Source organism: Scyliorhinus torazame, chromosome 2, assembly GCF_047496885.1.
Source record: "Scyliorhinus torazame isolate Kashiwa2021f chromosome 2, sScyTor2.1, whole genome shotgun sequence".
NCBI classification, from domain to species: Eukaryota; Metazoa; Chordata; class Chondrichthyes; order Carcharhiniformes; family Scyliorhinidae; genus Scyliorhinus; species Scyliorhinus torazame.
Genome location: NC_092708.1, coordinates 142,847,633 through 142,867,589, shown reverse-complemented (window position 1 = coordinate 142,867,589; position 19,957 = coordinate 142,847,633). Strand labels below are relative to the sequence as shown.

Genomic DNA, 19,957 nt, shown 5'->3' with positions numbered 1-19,957 from the left:
TGGGGAACCCCGTCGACAACGGCGGTACCAGAAGACCCCACTGGCGATCCAACTGCCGCCGCTGCAGAACACGCCAAAGAGGGGGAGGAAACTCCTGCCCAAGGTTCTTCAATATGTCTTGCCAAATATGCCAGCTCCTTACCCATCATTGTTGAGATCGGTAACAGCAACAGAGTAACCGAAGTAAGCAGCCATCTGTGAAAAGAACAGAACCAGAGTCACTCTTTTCACTATTGATAATGAAACATGCTAAAATCGCACAAAAGTATTCCCGAATATACTGCCAGAAAAGTTTACCTGTTCCCCAGTAAAATTGTAGAGGGATGTCATATTCACTCCATTTAAAATAGTCACCTGTCAATAATAAGCACAGTTAACACATCAAAAGACACAGGAAATTCTCCAAATAAAGATGAATAATTCCTGTTATACATTTAACATTAGGTACACATGATGCACACACTCACACACACAAAGACATTCGTGCATGCCACATTCTGGGATTTCAGCACATAATCTGAACATTCGGTGTTGCACTAAATTGGTGGTACACCGACAAGAGCTGCCTTTTATTTCCTTTGTAAAATGATGCCTGTCAATTGGATATGGAAGAATTCATTCCAATCCTTGAGGTAACCTGGCCAACATTACTTCCTTAATCAGTGCCATTAGAATAGTCATTTATTTGATTGGCTGTCAACATATGTAAATTAACTGCTTTATTTGCTTCTCACGCTGCAAGTGCATTCAAAAAATGTTAATTTGTGAAGTTCTTAGAGTTCAAAGAAGGATATGGTGATGTAGAAACAATGTTAATTTTCTTAGTGTTAATTAATTAAACCATTCTTCTGATACGGGGATATAAAATGAGCACTTCTTACATAGCCGAGGGACTTTGCACCTCTTGGGATACCAGTTACAAAATCTAAAAGAAAGAATCAATTATTTCACATTAAAATTAAAACTTGTATGCAAACAATATTGTTGTAAAAATACATTTACATACACAGCACGTTCGAACAAAGAACAAAGAAAAGTACAGCCCAGGAACAGGCCATTCGGCCCATCAAGCCTACGCCAACCATGCTGCCCGTCTAAACTAAAATCTTCTACACTTCCTGGGTCCGTATCCCTCTATTCCCATCCTATTCATGTATTTGTCAAGATGCCCCTTAAATGTCACTATCGTCCCTGCTTCCACCACCTCCTCCGGCAGCGAGTTCCAGGCACCCACTACCGTCTGTGTAAAAAACCTGCCTCGTACATCTCCTCAAATCTTGCTCCTTGCACCTTAAATCTATGCCCCCTCATAATTGACCCCTCTACCTGGGAAAAAGCCTCTGACTATCCACTCTGTCTATGGCCCTCATAATTTTGTAGACGTCTATCAGGTCACCCCTCAACCTCCGTCGTTCCAGTGAGAACAAACCGAGTTTATTCAACCGCTCCTCATAGCTAATGCCCTCCATACCAGGCAACATCCTGGTAAATCTCTTCTGCACCCTCTCTAAAGCCTCCACATCCTTCAGGTAGTGTGGCGATCAGAATTGAACACTATACTCCAAACCTAACTAAAGTCCTATACAGCTGCAACATGACTTGCCAATTCTTATACTCAATGCCCCGGCCAATGAAGGCAAGCATGTATGCCTTCTTGACTACCTTCTCCACCTGTGTTGCCCCTTTCAGTGACCTGTGGACCTGTACACCTAGATCTCTTTGACTTTCAATATTCTTGAGGGTTCTACCATTCACTGAATATTCCCTACCTCCATTAGACCTTCCAAAATGCATTACCTCACATTTGTCCGGATTAAACTCCATCTGCCATCTCTCCGCCCAAGTCTCCAAACAATCTAAATCCTGCTGTATCCCCTGATAGTCCTCATCGCTATCCGCAATTCCACCAACCTTTGTGTCCTCTGCAAATTTACTAATCAGACCAGTTACATTTTCCTCCAAATCATTTATATATACTACGAACAGCAAAGGTCCCAGTACTGATCCCTGCGGAACACCACTAGTCACAGCCCTCCAATTAGAAAAGCACCCTTCCATTGCTACTCTCTGCCTTCTATGACCTAACAGTTCTGTATCCATCTTGCCAGCTCACCCCTGATCCATGTGACTTCACCTTTTGTACCAGCGTACCATGAGGGACCTTGTCAAAGGCCTTGCTGAAGTCCATATAGACAACATCCACTGCCCTTCCTGCATCAATCATCTTTGTGACCTCTTTGAAAAACTCTATCAAGTTAGTGAGACATGACCTCCCCTTCACAAAACCATGCTGCCTCTCGCTAATCCGTCCATTTGCTTCTAAATGGGAGTAGATCCTGTCTCAAAGAATTCTCTCTGGTAATTTCCCTACCACTGACGCAAGGCTCACCGGCCTGTAGTTCCCTGGATTATCCTTGCTACCCTTCTTAAACAAAGGAACAACATTGGCTATTCTCCAGTCCTCCGGGACATCACCTGAAGACAGTGACGATCCAAAGATTTCTGTCAAGGCCTCAGCAATTTCCTCTCTAGCCTCCTTCAGTATTCTGGGGTAAATCCCATCAGGCCCTGGGGACTTATCTACCTTAATATTTTTCAAGACGCCCAACACCTCGTCTTTTTGGATCTCAATGTGACCCAGGCTATCTACACACCCTTCTCCAGACTCAACATCCACCAATTCCTTCTCTTTGCATACTTTAACATCCAACACTACAGCATGACAGGAGTTTGAAGATGTGGCCCATTATCCTTCATTTAATCTGCTGCTTCTTTCGAACATCAATGACCCACGTTCAGCTACAGTGTCACCAGTGACAATTTTACTTTGGGGCCTCAGCAAGCAGTAAACATATGCTCTGTTTGAAGAAATGCAGATTGTACCTTGAAAACCTCTTGCTGATGTAACTAATAGTTTACTGGGTCTGAGATTGTGCTGGACTAAAAGGAAGACTAAATGGGTCAATATTTAAAAAGGGTAATGTCATACTTGGAAAAGAATGGCATTTTCAGCACACAGAAGCCAAGTATATAAAAAAGGAAAAGAATGGCTAAAGTGAGCGTTTGTCTTTTGGAAGACAGGGTGGGGAGTTTATACTGGGAACCAAGAGAATAATAGAAGTATTGTACGGGTGTTTTGTATCAGTTTTCCTATAAGAGACAACAAAACAATATCTGAAAACAGCTGAAAATCAAGAGACTAGAACAATTTCTGAGGAAAACATATTGGGAAAACCATTGTGGTTGAAGGCTGACAAGTCTCCTGTGCCTGAAGACCTGAATCCTAGGGTCTTAAAGGAAATAGTTGCAGAGATAGTGGATGCAATGGTTATAATCTAGATTCTGGAAAAGTCTCAGTGGACTGGAAAATCACAAATGTAACAGATCTATTCAAGAAAGAAGGGAGACAGAAAGCACAAAACTATGGACCAGTGAACCTATTATTAAGAAGGGAATGGAGAAAATCATATTCTAATCAGGCAGAGCCTACATACCTTTGAGAAAGGGAAAGTCTGTTTGATTAATTTATTAGAGCTTATTGAGAAAGTACCAAGCAGGATAGTTAATAGGGAGCCAGTAGATGTGGTTTATTTGAATTTCCAAAATTCGCTAAGGTGAAACATGAAAAGTTACTACAAAAAAATTGGAGCTTATGGTATTGGGAGAAACATATTAGCATGGATAGAGGATGCGTTAGTTAACAGGCAACAGAGAGTCTTACCAAATGGGTCATTTTTGGGTTAAAATGATGTAAAGAGTGGAGTGCCACAGGGATCAGTGCTGGTGCCTCAACTATTTACAATCGATATTAATGACAAGGATGAAGAGGAGAGCAGAACATTGGGGGTTGGAGGGGGGGGGAGGTGCACAGCTGGCACGCCTGAACCTGGAGTCAGTGTGAAGCTGATTTTCTCCATGCCAGCCCACCCCACAACCATAATGTACTGCAGGTCGGCTAAATAAGTGCAGCATGGGACTTCTGGCCCTGAGGTCCCACACTCGTGAACTGCTGGCCATCTGATTGATCAGTAGCTACATCAGTCCCAGCATCACCGAGAGCGCATTAATGAGTGCTGCCGGGACTGTAATGGGAAAGGCGGCAGCAACCCAATGCATCCCAGAAACAGGCAAGTCCGGGTTCTTGGGCAAGAACAGTTTGAGCAAGTTCAGGATGGTGTGCTTCCCCACTTAAAACACACCTAGCAGGGGCATGTAAATTGCAGCCCAGAGTGGACGGTAGTTACATTTGCTGATGACACAAATGGTGGGATCTGCCAGTTGTGTTGTGCTAGAAAAGCAGCACGGCGCAACACGACTGGTAGATGCTGGGAGATCCCATTTCCAGGATTTATCCAGCTTGCAGCGCCTCGTGCAATCTAATGCAATCTCGTGAGACGTCGCAATGTGAATCTCGCCCATTGTGGGCGGGATCTCTTTCTGGCAAACCTGCATATGATCTCACACTACTATGTGTTTCCGAGATCTAACCAAGGCGTGGGATCTAACTCCCTCGCCTTGGGGACCTCGGATGAGCACCATTCAGTACTGGTCTCCAAAAATGGGGACCAGACGGAACAGCACCTTTGGGAGCCTCCCAGGGGATTTGGGGCTCTCAGGTGCATTCCCTCTAGGCAGGGTGCTACCCTGGAACTGCCAGGGCACCAGGCTGGCATTTTTTGTGTGATGAGCGTGCCAGCATGTGCCCTGCACGGGTGTGGAGAGGTGTGGAGTGGGCCCGGTGCCCTCCTTATTGTGAGCTGGGGGGGGGGGGGGGGGAGAAGAGAAGAGTTTGGGGGTCACGCGGGAGTTTGGGGGTCACGCGGGAGCTCGAGACATCAGGACGGGATTTAAAAATGGTGTCCCATCTCTCGCTGCACTGAGGAGTTCTGGTGAGCGGAGCTCCTCAGGGCAGAAAACGGGGTTAAGTGCGGCCCCGTCGGGGAGCTCCCTGCTGAGTTGCCCAATCTACCTGGATGACCGTTAGATAGCGGGGTGTTTCTTGGTGTGCCGAGCACCGTTAAATACCCGGCTACCTTCTCGCTACAGGACTCTGTAGATCACGCCCAATGATAGGTAAGCAAGCTGTGAAGAGGACACAAAGAGATTGAAAAGGGATATTGATTAAGTTATTGGGCAAAAACTGGTGCAAATGGAGTATAATGTGGGAAAATGTAAGCTTGTCCGTTTTGGCAGGAAGAATAAAAAAGAATGTTTCTTCTTGTGGGAGACTCACGAACGAGGAAGCAAAATTTAAAAATAAGGGCTCTCCCATTTAAGACAGAGAAAAAAACTTGCATCAATTCTCTACTCCTCGCAGAGTCTCAATTACACTTCCCTCACAGCTACTTCAACAACTCAGTGCTGTTGGATTGATTCTGGGATCTTCCTGATTTTAAGGTCAGGTCAACTACACAGACAATTGTGATGCATTAAAACTGTAATTTCCCTGCTGTCTTTAAATATCCACAGAGAATCCTTGCTTACCTTCCACTGAATCATTGGTAAAATTTCCAACAGCAACCGAATAGCCTAATAGAAGAAATTTCATTATTTAGAAAATGGGTCAAAATTGATGTTTGACCTGTCATCGATATACAGGGTGAAAGTTTACGGCCCCGGCATCGGCAGGCATCATCGCAAGCAGCACGGGAAAATTTGGAGAGCATTAAAAGTTAATGGTTCTCCAAATTTTCCCGTCCCACCCGCAGCGATGCCCTGCAGTGTCAGGGCTGGAGAATTTCGCCACTGCGTTTGATACAGAAACATCTCAGTTGACAAAATATGGCTTTTCATCGCAACTTCATTGCAGTGTTAATGTAAGCCTACCTGTGACAATAAAGATTATTATTTCCTGCACAATCAAAATATTGTATTAACCCAATTCAGAGCCTTCTGGATAACTAGGTTTTGAATATGACAAATAGTTACTGCAAAAACATTCAAAATCTATCAACTGTTCTTTAAATGAGATCAGACATTTAAAACAACAGTTTGAAATAATTGTGACAAATTGTAAGTGCCAAAATATAGGGAAAGAAATATTGCCCAAACAAAGATGATAATCTTTGGGTATCTTTTCTCAAATTACAGGGTGGCACGGTGGTTAGCACTGCTGCCTCACAGCGCTGAGGACCCGGATTCGATCCCGACTCCGGGTCACTGTCTGTGTGGGAGTTTGCACATTCTCCCCATATCTGCGTGGGTCTCATCCCTACAGCCCAAAGATGAGCAGGGTAGGTGAATTGGCCACGCTAAATTGCCCCTTAATTGGAAAAAGATTGAGTACTGTAAATTTATTTTTAAAAAGTATTTTCTGAAGGAAATTATCACTTTACAACTCCTGATCCATCAGGTTTTGAACAAAAAGCTGACATACTTAAAAATGTAAATATTATTTCCATTATTCAGTACAGCGTCAAATGGGTACTAGTAATAATTACAGAGGCATCCGAAAATATCCTTAAATGTGGCCCGGGACTCAACAGTTTTATTTTATAATTTGACGTAATGCCATTTTCTTTTTTTTTTTTTAAATAATTTTTATTAAAGGGTTTTCATAAAATATCAATAACAAAATGAAAAAGAAACCCAACAGGGTTAAGTACAAAACACAGTCCAGAAAAACAACCCTCCATACCCCCCTCCCACCGTACATAAATAATAAATTAAAATTAACACCCCAATTTAATACAACAAGTATATACAACCGCTCAGACCCTCCAGTGTAAATAACAAAAACAAAAAAGTAAAGTGACCCCCACCCCCGAGTTGCTGCGGCCATTGACCAAAGTCTACCGCTCTGCCAGGAAGTCTAAGAATGGTTGCCACCGCCTAAAGAACCTTTGTACCGGCCCTCTCGAGGCAAATTTCACCCTCTCCAACTTAATAAACCCTGCCATATCGTTGATCCAGGATTTCACGCTTGGGGGCCTCGCATCCTTCCACTGAAGAAGAATCCTTCGGCGGGCTACCAGGGACGCAAAGGCCAGAATTCCGGCCTCGTTCGCCTCCTGCACTCCCGGCTCCTCTGCCACCCCAAATATTGCGAGCCCCCAGACCGGTTTGACCCTGGATCCTACCACCCTCGACACCGTCCTCGCTATGCCCTTCCAAAATTCCTCCAGCGCTGGGCATGCCCAGAACATATGGGTGTGGTTTGCTGGGCTCCCTGAGCACCTAACACACCTGTCCTCACCCCCAAAAAACTGACTCATCCTTGTCCCGGTCATGTGTGCCCTGTGCAGCACCTTAAACTGTATGAGGCTGAGCCTCGCGCACGATGAGGAAGAGTTCACCCTCCCCAGGGCATCTGCCCACGTCGTTCCTCAATTTCCTCTCTCAACTCCTCCCCCTGCTTACCTTTAACCTCCACCATCAAGGCCTCCTCCTCACCTGGTAAGTTTCCGAGATCTTCCCCACCCCCCCCCCCCGAGAGCACCCTGTCCTGTACGGTGTGTGGCCGTAGCCGCAGGAATTCCGCCACCTGCCGTCTGGCAAACGCCCTTACCTGTAAGTACCTGAAGGTGTTCCCCGGGGGAAGCCCGTACTTCTCCTCCAGCTCACCCAGGCTCGTGACCATCCCGTCCACAAACAGGTCCCCCAACTTTCGTATCCCTGCCCTGTGCCACCCCGCAAACCCTCCACCTGTTCTTCCTGGGGCGAACCGGTGGTTCCCCCGTAATGGGGTCCCCGCCGAGGCCCCCACTTTCCCCCTGTACCGCCTCCACTGCCCCCAAATTTTGAGGGCAACCACCACCACCGGGCTCGTGGTCTACCTCCTTGGAGGGAGCGGCAGCGGCGCCGTTGCCAGCGCACCCAGACTCGTACCCACACAAGATGCCGTCTCCAGCCTCTTCCATGCGGCCCCCTCCCGCTCCATCACCCACTTGCACACCATCGTCGCATTGGCGGCCCAGTAGTATCCACAGAGGTTGGGCAGTGCCAGACCCCCCTATCTCTACTCCGCTCCAGGAACATCCTTCTCACCCTCGGAGTCCCTCGCGCCCACACAAACCCCATTATACTCCTGTTAACCCGCCTGAAAAAAGCCTTCGGGATAAACACGGGGAGGCACTGGAACAGGAACAAAAACCTTGGGAGCACCGTCATTTTGATAGACTGCACCCTACCCGCCAAGGACAGCGGCACCGCGTCCCACCTCTTGAACTCCTCCTCCATTTGCTCCACCAGCCTTGTAAAATTAAGCCTATGCAGGGCCCCCCAGCTCCTGGCCACCTGGACTCCCAGATACATGAAGCTCCTCTCCGCCTTTTTTAGTGGGAGCTCGCCAACCCCCCTCTCCTGGTCCCCTGGATGAACTACAAACAGCTCGCTCTTCCCCATGTTGAGCTTGTACCCCAAAAAGTCCCCAAATTCCCTAAGAATCCTCATTACCTCCGGCATTCCTCCCACCGGGTCCGCCACATAACAGCAGCAGGTCGTCCGCATAAAGTGACACCCTATGCTCCTCCCCACCATGCATCAACCCCCTCCAGTTCCTTGACTCCCTCAGTGCCATAGCCAGGGGTTCAATCGCCAGTGCGAAGAGCAGGGGGGATAAGGGACACCCCTGTCTCGTCCCTCGGTGCAACCGAAAGTACTCGGACCTCCTCCTGTTTGTGGCCACACTCGCCATCGGGACCTCATACAACAGCCGAACCCACCTGACGAACCCATCCCCAAACCCGAGCCTCTTCAGCATCTCCCACAGGTACCCCCACTCTACCCTATCGAAGGCTTTCTCAGCGTCCATCGCCACCACTATCTCCGCCACTCCCTCCCTCGCCGGCATCATGATAACGTTCAAAAGCCTCCGCACATTCGCGTTCAACTGCCTCCCCTTCACAAACCCCGTCTGGTCTTCATGGATGATCTGCGGCAGACAATCCTCAATCCTTGTGGCTAAGACCTTCGCCAGCACCTTGGCATCTATATTTAGCAAGGAAATCGGTCTGTAAGACCCACACTGCAGGGGAGACTTGTCCCGCTTCAGGATCAAGATCAGTGCCCGGGACATCATCGGGGGCAAAGCCCCCCCCCTCCCTTGCCTCATTGAAGGTCCTAACTAACAGCGGGCCCAACAGGTCCATATATTTTTTATAGAATTCGACCGGGAAACCGTCCGGCCCTGGTGCCTTCCCCGCCTGCATGCTTCCTATCCCTTTGATCCGCTCCTCCAGCCCAATCGGGGCCCCCAATCCCACCACCAGTCCCTCTTCCACCTTTGGAAACCTCAATTGGTCCAGTAAGCGGCCCATCCCTCCCTCCTCCCATGGGGGCTCGGATCGGTACAATTCCTCGCAGAAGTCCCTGAAGACCCCATTGATGCCAACCCCACTCCACACCAGGCTCCCTCCCCTGTCCTTAACTCCCCCGATCTCCCTAGCTGCGTCCCGCTTCCGAAGCTGATGCGCCAGCATCCGGCTTGCCTTTTCCCCCATACTCTTAAATCACCCCCTGGGCCTTTCTCCACTGCACCTCCGCCTTCCTGGTGGTCACCAGGTCGAATTCAGCCTGGCGGCTACGCCTCTTCCTCAACAATCCTTCCTCGGGCTCCTCCACATACCTCCTGTCTACCCTCACCATCTCCCCCACCAGCCTCTCCCTCTCCCCCAGCTCCCTCCGCTCCTTGTGGGCCCTAATGGAGATCAGCTCTCCCTTCACCACCGCCTTCAGTGCCTCCCATACCATCCCCACTCGGACCTCCCCGTTGTCGTTGGTCTCCAGGTACCTCTCTATACTTCCTCGGACCCGTTCGCTCACCTCCTCGTCCGCCAACAGCCCCACCTCCAAGTGCCACAGCGGGCGCTGGTCCCTCTCCTCCCCCATCTCCAAGTCCACCCAATGCGGGGCGTGGTCCGAAATGGCTATTGCCGAATACTCAGTATCCTTTACTCTCGCTATCAATGCCCTACTCAAAATGAAAAAGTCGATTCGGGAATAAGCCTTATGGACATGTGAGAAGAATGAAAATTCCCTAGCCCCCGGCATTGCAACTTTCCAAGGGTCCACCCCTCCCATCTGGTCCATAAACCCCCTCAGCACTCTAGCCGCCGCCGGCTTCCTACCCGCCTAGACCTGGAGCGATCCAGTGCCGGGTCCAGCACCGTGTTAAAGTCTCCCCCATTATCAGGCCCCCCACTTCCAAGTCTGGGATCCGACCCAACATACGCCGCATAAAACCCGCATCGTCCCAGTTCGGGGCCTACACATTGACCAGTACCACCCTCTCTCCCTGCAACTTACCACTTACCATTATGTACCTGCCGCCATTATCTGCCACAATGCTCGACGCCTCAAACGACACCTTCTTTCCCACCAAGATCGCCACCCCTCGATTTTTGGCATCCAGCCCCGAATGAAACACGTGACCTACCCACCCTTTCCTCAATCTTACCTGGTCTGCCACCTTCAGGTGTGTCTCCTGAAGCATAACCACATCCGCCTTGAGCCCCTTCAGGTGTGCGAACACGCGGGCCCGCATAACCGGCCCATTCTGTCCCCTTACATTCCAGATTATCAGCCGGATCAGGGGGCTACCCGCCCCCCTCCCCCGCCGACTAGCCATGACCCCTCCTCGGCCAGCCACGCGCCCGCACCCCACACCCGGCCCCTTCCCCACAGCGGCATACCCCCGCCTCGACCCCCCCCCCACTCGCTCCAGCTCCTCGACCATAGCAGCAGCAACTCGATTTCCCCCCCCCCGCCACACTGGCTAGGCCCCATCCTAGCTGATTTACTCCCCCCATTGCACTTCCGCAAGTCAGCTGACTCCTGCTGACCCCGGCCACTCCCGCCTCTCCTTCGACTCCTCCCATTGTGTGGCACACCCTCCTCTCCTGTCCCCATCCATAGGCTCTCCCCCTCCCCCTTCTGTTCTAAGCGTGGGAAACAACCCTCGCCTCCCCGCCCCGGCCCCGCCCCCTCCAGTCTTCAGCGTGGGAAAAAGCCCGCGCTTTCCACCTACCAGGCCCCGCCACCTCTGACGCAGCTCCTTTTACAGGCCCGGTCCCCTCACCCCTGACTCGGGTTTCCTCCTCCCCCACGGGGCCCCATCTCACCTCCAAGAGCCCCCCCGACCAAAACAGTGCACAATCCGCCCCAGCCACCCTCACCGACCCAAAAGAGAAAAAACACAAAGAAAAAGAAACCTGGAGCAATACAAAGGCCCCCCCCCTCGAAACAAAAATAAACACAGCCTATCAACCGCAGTCCCCAATCGCCCGTCCCGACCCTCAATCTGTGTCCAACTTCTCGGCCTGAATAGAGGCCCACGCCTCCTCTGGAAACTCAAAATAATGGTGCCGGTCTTTGTAGGTAACCCACAGTCACGCCAGCTGCAACATGCCAAACTTCACCCCCTTCCTGTGCAGCACCGCCTTTACTCGATTGTACCCGGCCCTCCTCTTCGCCACCTCCGCACTCCAGTCTTGATATATCCGAACCTCCGCGTTCTCCCACCTGCTGCTCCTTTCCTTCTTGGCCCACCTGAGCACACACTCCCGATCGACGAATCAATGGAACCTCACCAGCACCGCCCGCAGAGGCTCGTTAGCCTTGGACCTCCTCGCCAGCACTCTATGGGCCCCCTCCAGTTCCAGGGGCCCCTGGAAGGGCCCCGCTCCCATCAGCGAGTTCAACATGGTGACCACATAGGCCCCCACATCCGGCCCCTCCAGCCACTCCTGGAGGCCCAAAATCCGCAGATTCTTCCGCCTCGACCGATTCTCCATCTCCTCGAACCTCTCCTGCCATTTCTTGTGGAGCGCCTCGTGCGCCTCCACCTTTACCGCCAGACCTAAGATCTCGTCCTCATTGTCAGAGATCTTTTGTCGAGCCTCACGGTTCGCCACTCCCTGGGCCGTCTGTGTCTCCAGCAGCTTATCAATAGACGCCTTCATGTGCTCTAGCAGGTCAGTATTAATCTCTCTGAAGCAGCGCTGGATACCATCCTGCTGCTCTTCCGCGCACTGCATCCACGCTGCTTGGTCTCCGCCCGCCTCCATTTTGTCCTTCTTCCCTCGCACTTTCTTCGGGTCCACCATCACCTTTTCTGTTGCCCCGCTCCTAGTTGAAGCCATATACTGATGGGGAGCTGTTGTAGACTCCTTCCCACACCGGGAAACGTCGAACAAGTGCCGTTGGGGGCCCTGAAAAGAGGAAAAGAGCCCAAAGGTCCGTTTTTGCGGGAGCCGCCGAATGTGCGACTTAGCTCCGCATAGCCGCAACCGGAAGTCATGCCATTTTCTTTTGATGTCCTGCTGACTTCCGTATTATTCCGAGAGCAGATGCAATAATGGATTTTCCTGCCTGTCCTTGTAAAATGTTCTCAGCATCCCCGATTCCACCAAATTGTCAAAAATAGATGAATAATTATCTTGTTTTTGTTAGGTATTCATATTTAAATTGTTTTAAAATGTAAAGGAAGTTTAATAGACTATTTTTTAATATATTCATTCATGGGATGTGGGCTTCGCTGTCTCGGCCACCATTTATTGCCCATCACTAATTTCCCTTGAGAAGGTAGGGGTGAGCTGCCTTCAGTCTCTGTGGCGTAAATACATTCAGTGTTGTTAAGGAGGGAGTTCTAGGATTTTGACCCAGCAAGAGTGAAGAGGCGGTAATATATTCCCAAGTGAGGGTGGCAAGTAGAGATGGAGGTGAATTCCAGGTGCTGGTGCTCTCAGGTGTCTGCTGCCATTGCCCTTGTTGATGGTAGAAGTTGTGGGTTTGGAAGTTGCTGCCTGAGGAGCCTTGGTAAGTTCCTGCAGTGCATCTTGTAGTGGACGCATACTGCTGCCGCTGTTCGTTAGTGGTGGAGTGGAGTGAATAATTGTGAAAGGGATGCCAATCAAGTGAGCTTCTTTGTCCTGGATGGTGTTCAGCTCCTCGAGTGTTGTTGGAGCTGCACTCATCCAGGCAAGTTGAGTTGACTTGCATCTTGCAGATGATGGGCAGGCTTTGGGGAGTTAGGGGAGTTACTCGCTGTAGGATTCCTAGCCTCTGACCTATTCTTGCATCCACAGTATTTACATTGCTAGCCCAGTTCAGTTTCTGGTCAATGGTAACCCCAGCATGTTGATAATGTTATGTTTGTTCCAGTGGTGCTATTTGAAAAGTAAAGCACTACTTACCAAGGTAGCTGTCATCATAATCAGCTGCTGCACTACGGGTTGCAACTTGATTCGGAAACCTTGTGGTAATCTCTGAACGATTGTACATCGTCACAATTTCCTGTACTTCATCAGAGATTAACTGACCTGTGGAATTGCACAGTAGGTTTTACTAGTGGAATAAGTATTTATTGGATAAATGCTTCAATACATTACAGCACAAGAACTATTGAAAAAATCTAGCTTAATACCTATTATAATAAAGATGCTTTAATATTAACAATATTATTTGAGGAAAATATACTTTCTTCCTGATTTTTGAATGTCAGTTTAATACATTAAAGTCTTGCCTTTTCAAGTATCAAAATAAAGTTGTTGTAATCAAGAGTAAGTGGTCAAGTCAGCAGTTACTTTAGATCTACGACAAGTACACAATGCTTTATTATAATTATGCAGTATTTTATTTTTACCTTGCCAGTAAAAGCTGCCAGGTCCCCCAAGGACCACTCTGCCAGCCTGCAATTCATGAAGGGATAAATACACAGTGAGAGCTGCTTTACGGAACAGTTATTATCATGTGGTATTGTACAAAGTTATCAGCCACTTGGGTACATACTATACTATTCGAGGCAAAAGGCATTTGTATCTTATGAATGGGGTTTCAAGCTTACAAAAGGAGGTTAACAAAGCAATGAATGTTCTTCCTTGATCTTTTGATTAAATCAAAATTTAATTTAACTGCACTCACAAATGATTCAGTGAATAAATGTACTATAAAGCAACATGATCAGGAATACTCTTAAGTGCAAGTCTTGGAATGTACAGGCTTGAATTTTCACTCCCGGCTCGGAAGCGCAATGTTCGAATAATTCCCAACTCTGCAAACCTGACCCAGGTAAATATGTGTGCTGGAAATTTGGATTTTCATTCATCAAGGGAGGGGAGAAAACAGGAGTCATGGCGGGTGGCCCTGAAAAGAGGTTGGAGGCTGCCAGGTGCAAAGGCGGGCTGGTGGGAGGCTGGCCTGGGTGCACCAGCACTTTGTCAAAACTATAAAAGAAAACAAAACAAAAAAGTACTCCAGTCCTCATCCCTCAACCCCGTTCACATACTCCACATGCCCCTTCCATGCCAGCCCATGCCACCTCATGGCTTCACCCAACCCCATGATCCTTCAAGCCAAACTGTAACTCCCAGCCACCCCCAGGGCCTCTCATAACATCAATGCCAACCTATGGCCCTTTATCAGCCCCCATGACCCTTTATAGCCCCACACCAATTTACTACCAACTCATGCCCCGCACTGAACACACTTTGTCCTCACACCTTCCAATTCACCCAGCATCCACCTTGGACAGGCTCAGGGTCCATGCTGAGATTAAGGGCAATGCCTCGACGAGCCCAGCTAGGGACGAGAATGAAGAATCTCGCAAGATTCTACGGAATCCCGTGGCGCATCACGATCTGGATCTTGGTCTCGCTGGGCAAGATCCAGGTCCGCATGTTGAAATTACCCAAATACGTCCTCGCCCAATTCACCCGGGGCCCAGGCCCAGGATTCCTCAACCAGATGTTGTTTGGTACTGGTTCACAAAGTTGTGAACATGTTGCAATGGCACCTCGACGGGCTCTCTGCAATTACCAGACTGGCAGGGACACTGCCAGGGTGTCTTGCTGGCAGTGCCCAGATTGCCCATCAGTGGTCAGGCCTGGGGGTGCCTTTCCACGAAGAGGTGGGGAGGGGGGGGGGGGGAAAGAGGGGGGAATCAAGGACCCCAGAGGACCCCATGAGTGCCGATTCATCTGGCCCCGTTTGTGGGTTGGGTGACGTGGGGATCTGTGGTCAAGGTCGGGGTGCTGAGTAGGGGGGGGTCGAAAGATCAGGGCTGCCTTTATAAATGGTGCCCAATCCACGAGTAGTCTTCCTACACTGGCGAGCTCAGTTCGCAGGAAATGAGTTAGAAGAATGGCCTTGACGAGGAGTTCCTCAATGAGGCAAAAAAAACCCATCAAAGTGCCATTGAATAGGGCCTCGGAGATCGGGAGGCCATTTAAAAATGGTATCCCGATCTCTCACTACAACGATGAGTTCCGGCGAGCGGAACTCCCCATTGTAAAAAATGTGTGTGGCCTCAAAGTGCATCGCGTTGAATAGTCATGTGTTTCCCGGCACTGTGAGTGCGGGGAAACATACGGCTCATCTTTGCACTTTGTTCTCTTTTGGGAAGATCGCACCCATTTACTTGAGTCCACTGAAATGCACCCTAAAGTTCTTAAGTGGCCACTGATGGATTTGCTATTATAAAAACACTCTAATTGATAAAATACTATTCACTGCATTTAACTTCCTTAATCTAGTTGTATCCGTAGGCCAGAATTTTACATTGTTCGGGTGGGTGCATGCCCCTTCCAGAAGTGCACAAAAAAGCGCGAGAAGATGTCAAGCACACATTCCGACATCATCGTTCACCGTCACGATATTTTTGGTAGGTGGGCGCAAGTGAGAGTCTGGTGCATATCTACCAACAATGAAGAAGTCAATTTAAGTGATTTATACACTAATTCACTTAGATTTTACATTGCCTGTGTGATTTTTAAATTAGCACACGGCTTTCAAGGGAATCAATCATCTCCATTTGCTGGATGATTGGGCCGGAGACAGCCTCCAACTCTTGTGGGTGGACACAAATGCTCCTGGTTGCCACGGTCACTGGAGTATTCAACATTTTATTCTTCCAGATCTTTCCAGGGGTCAGTAGGTGATTTTTGTGGCGTCAGCTGTGCATAGGCGTGTCAATCCGGTGACTGATGCTTTGTCCAGGCGGGTAAGCGTATTCATCCATTTCAGCACAGACCAAGCCAGCAAAGCGGAGTGGTGCAGAGGCTTTGCAACAATTGCAGAGCCCCCCCCCCCTCCCCAACCGCCATCCAGGATGCTATTAATTTCTCCCATGTGATCAACAAGGTGCCAGCCGGGAGCTTTCGTCAATAGGGAGGGTGTATAAATCAATGAGTGTTCACACTGTGTGCGAACCCAGGACCCAGATTCTAAAGGTTTGTGTAAGGTACGACTTCAATTCGCCTTGATGGATGGTTGTTGGGTGACACGGGCTCTCCTTTGAAAAGATGATGCCACTCAGGATCCCTTGGACGGAGACAGAGGAAAGATACGATCGCTGCCATGTCTCCACAAGGAAGGTGGCGGAGAGGACAATAGGCCTGTTACAAATGAGGTTCCAATGTCTAAAAAACGCCGGGGACACCATGGACTATCTGCCAGCATTGGTTCACTCATCGTGGTTCAGCTGTTGTCTGCATAATTTTCCTCTTTCAAGGGGGAACCAGTGGACCTACAGGACACTAGGAGGAACCCAATGATCACTCAGATGCAAAGGCCGGATAGGCACATGGTGAGCACGAGGAGCCTGACATGAGGAACTTTCAGGAAGACAGGGACACCAGGGAGGCCTTGATTCAGCATTCCTTCAGCTAGGCTGTCAAGACTTGTCTTCCGTCTGAGACCAGGGCACCACCTCCTTCCCAAATATTTATTAAATAATAATTGCTTATTGTCACAAGTAGGCTTCAATGAAGTTTCTGTGAAAAGCCCCTAGTCGCCACATTCCGGCACCTGTTCGGGGAGGCTGGCACAGGAATTGAACCCGGGCTGCCGGCCTTGTTCTGCATTACAAGCCAGCTGTTTAACCCACTGTACTAAACCAGCCCCTATTTCACAAACATGCCGTGAATCCAAGGTCACATCACTGCCTCTAATAAAGTTTGCTGCCTCAAACATCTTTCATCAGGTGCTGATTAGGACAAAACACATTGAATACACAAGACCCTTAGGGCTTCAGAGCAAAGTAGTCATTTATCTTTATGATTTTTAAGCAAAACAAAAAAATCCAATTTTAACTGTTAGATACATGTGATAGTCACAAAAAAACATAACCCACTTGTGCAAACCCATTGCTGTGCTCAATATGCCTAAACTTACGTTTGCAGGTGCCACATATGGTGCCCAGCCCTCGCTGACAGCTGCATGGGAGGCAGATTGCTGATTATGCTGTCTTGTTCGCCCAATGGCCTTGGTAATTGCCTTTTGGCTTGCAAGGCCTGCAACATGGACTCCAAGCATGGTGCAGTGACTGGCAAAGAGGCGGAGCTTCTCTGTGAGAGGAGCTCAGAGATGTAAAGTGACAGGTAGCTTGTCTCCCAGCGTGAGGTTTGTCTGTACTTCCCTGCTCACCATTGATGGATTGGTACCTAGCTGAGAGATTGGGTTCACTATATCCCCATGGTTGGTAATGTTAGCACAACTATACAAAAGCCCACTTGAGGCCACACATCCACAAAGATGTGGTTAGGTTCTGCAAAACCTGCCAGACCTGTCAGGTAGTGGGGAAGTCTCAATCTGAACCTATGATTCCCATACCCACCTTTTGGGGAAGCTTTCAGTAAAGTGCAAGAAGATTGAGTGAGAACCCTGCTGAAGACAAAAGGCCTTTGTATTCTTATTATTATAGATGTAGAAACATCTTTGGGGGGGGGTTTAAACTAATGCAGCAGGGGCATGGGAACCTGGATTGTAGTTTTAGGGTAAGGGAGAATGAGAGTATAGAGGTCAGGAGCACAGATTTGACGTCGCAGGAGGGGGCCAGTGTTCAGGTAGGTGGTTTGAAGTGTGTCTACTTCAATGCCAGGAGTATACGAAACAAGGTAGGGGAACTGGCAGCATGGGTTGGTACCTGGGACTTCGATGTTGTGGCCATTTCGGAGACATGGATAGAGCAGGGACAGGAATGGATGTTGCAGGTTCCGGGGTTTAGGTGTTTTGGTAAGCTCAGAGAAGGAGGTAAAAGAGGGGGAGGTGTGGCGCTGCTAGTCAAGAGCAGTATTACGGTGGCGGAGAGGATGCTAGATGGGGACTCTTCTTCCGAGGTAGTATGGGCTGAAGTTAGAAACAGGAAAGGAGAGGTCACCCTGTTGGGAGTTTTTTATAGGCCTCCTAATAGTTCTAGGGATGTAGAGGAAAGGATGGCGAAGATGATTCTGGATAGGAGTGAAAGTAACAGGGTAGTTATTATGGGAGACTTTAACTTTCCAAATATTGACTGGAAAAGATATAGTTCGAGTACAATAGATGGGTCGTTTTTTGGACAGTGTGTGCAGGAGGGTTTCCTGAAACAATATGTTGACAGGCCAACAAGAGGAGAGGCCACGTTGGATTTGGTTTTGGGTAATGAACCAGGCCAGGTGTTGGATTTGGAGGTAGGAGAGCACTTTGGGGACAGTGACCACAATTCGGTGACGTTTACGTTAATGATGGAAAGGGATAAGTATACACCGCAGGGCAAGAGTTATAGCTGGGGGAAGGGCAATTATGATGCCATTAGACGTGACTTGGGGGGGATAAGGTGGAGAAGTAGGCTGCAAGTGTTGGGCACACTGGATAAGTGGGGCTTGTTCAAGGATCAGCTACTGCGTGTTCTTGATAAGTATGTACCAGTCAGACAGGGAGGAAGGCGTCGAGCGAGGGAACCGTGGTTTACCAAGGAAGTGGAATCTCTTGTTAAGAGGAAGAAGGAGGCCTATGTGAAGATGAAGTGTGAAGTTTCGGTTGGGGCGATGGATAGTTACAAGGTAGCGAGGAAGGATCTAAAGAGAGAGCTAAGACGAGCAAGGAGGGGACATGAGAAGTATTTGGCAGGAAGGATCAAGGAAAACCCAAAAGCTTTCTATAGGTATGTCAGGAATAAGCGAATGACTAGGGAAAGAGTAGGACCAGTCAAGGACAGGGATGGGAAATTGTGTGTGGAGTCTGAAGAGATAGGCGAGATACTAAATGAATATTTTTCGTCAGTATTCACTCAGGAAAAAGATAATGTTGTGGAGGAGAATGCTGAGCCCCAGGCTAATAGAATAGATGGCATTGAGGTACGTAGGGAAGAGGTGTTGGCAATTCTGGACAGGCTGAAAATAGATAAGTCCCCGGGACCTGATGGGATTTATCCTAGGATTCTCGGGGAGGCCAGGGAAGAGATTGCTGGACCTTTGGCTTTGATTTTTATGTCATCATTGGCTACAGGAATAGTGCCAGAGGACTGGAGGACAGCAAACGTGGTCCCTTTGTTCAAAAAGGGGAGCAGAGACAACCCCGGCAACTATAGACCGGTGAGCCTCACGTCTGTAGTGGGTAAAGTCTTGGAGGGGATTATAAGAGACAAGATTTATCATCATCTAGATAGGAATAATATGATCAGGGATAGTCAGCATGGCTTTGTGAAGGGTAGGTCATGCCTCACAAACCTTATTGAGTTCTTTGAGAAGGTGACTGAACAGGTAGACGAGGGTAGAGCAGTTGATGTGGTGTATATAGATTTCAGCAAAGCGTTTGATACGGTTCCCCACGGTAGGCTATTGCAAAAAATACGGAGGCTGGGGATTGAGGGTGATTTAGAGATGTGGATCAGAAATTGGCTAGCTGAAAGAAGACAGAGGGTGGTGGTTGATGGGATATGTTCAGAATGGAGTACAGTCACAAGTGGAGTACCACAAGAATCTGTTCTGGGGCCGTTGCTGTTTGTCATTTTTATCAATGACCTAGAGGAAGGCGCAGAAGGGTGGGTGAGTAAATTTGCAGACGATACTAAAGTCGGTGGTGTTGTCGATAGTGTGGAAGGACGTAGCAGGTTACAGAGGGATATAGATAAGCTGCAGAGCTGGGCTGAGAGGTGGCAAATGGAGTTTAATGTAGAGAAGTGTGAGGTGATTCACTTTGGAAGGAATAACAGGAATGTGGAATATTTGGCTAATGGTAAAGTTCTTGAAAGTGTGGATGAGCA

General features: G+C 48.8%; 1 protein-coding gene across 1 annotated transcript in view; it reads right to left on the bottom strand.

Moving 5' to 3' along the window:
• Nucleotides 1-19,957, bottom strand: part of itgav (integrin, alpha V) — a 229,485-nt gene that overhangs the window by 119,084 nt on the left and 90,444 nt on the right. Inside the window, exons 6-11 of the mRNA XM_072477768.1 lie at nt 13,583-13,628; nt 13,134-13,259; nt 5,485-5,529; nt 882-925; nt 298-354; nt 143-195 (exon numbers count right to left, since the gene is read on the bottom strand). Of these exons, the coding sequence (XP_072333869.1) occupies nt 143-195; nt 298-354; nt 882-925; nt 5,485-5,529; nt 13,134-13,259; nt 13,583-13,628 (371 nt within the window). The remainder of the gene's footprint in view (nt 1-142; nt 196-297; nt 355-881; nt 926-5,484; nt 5,530-13,133; nt 13,260-13,582; nt 13,629-19,957) is intronic.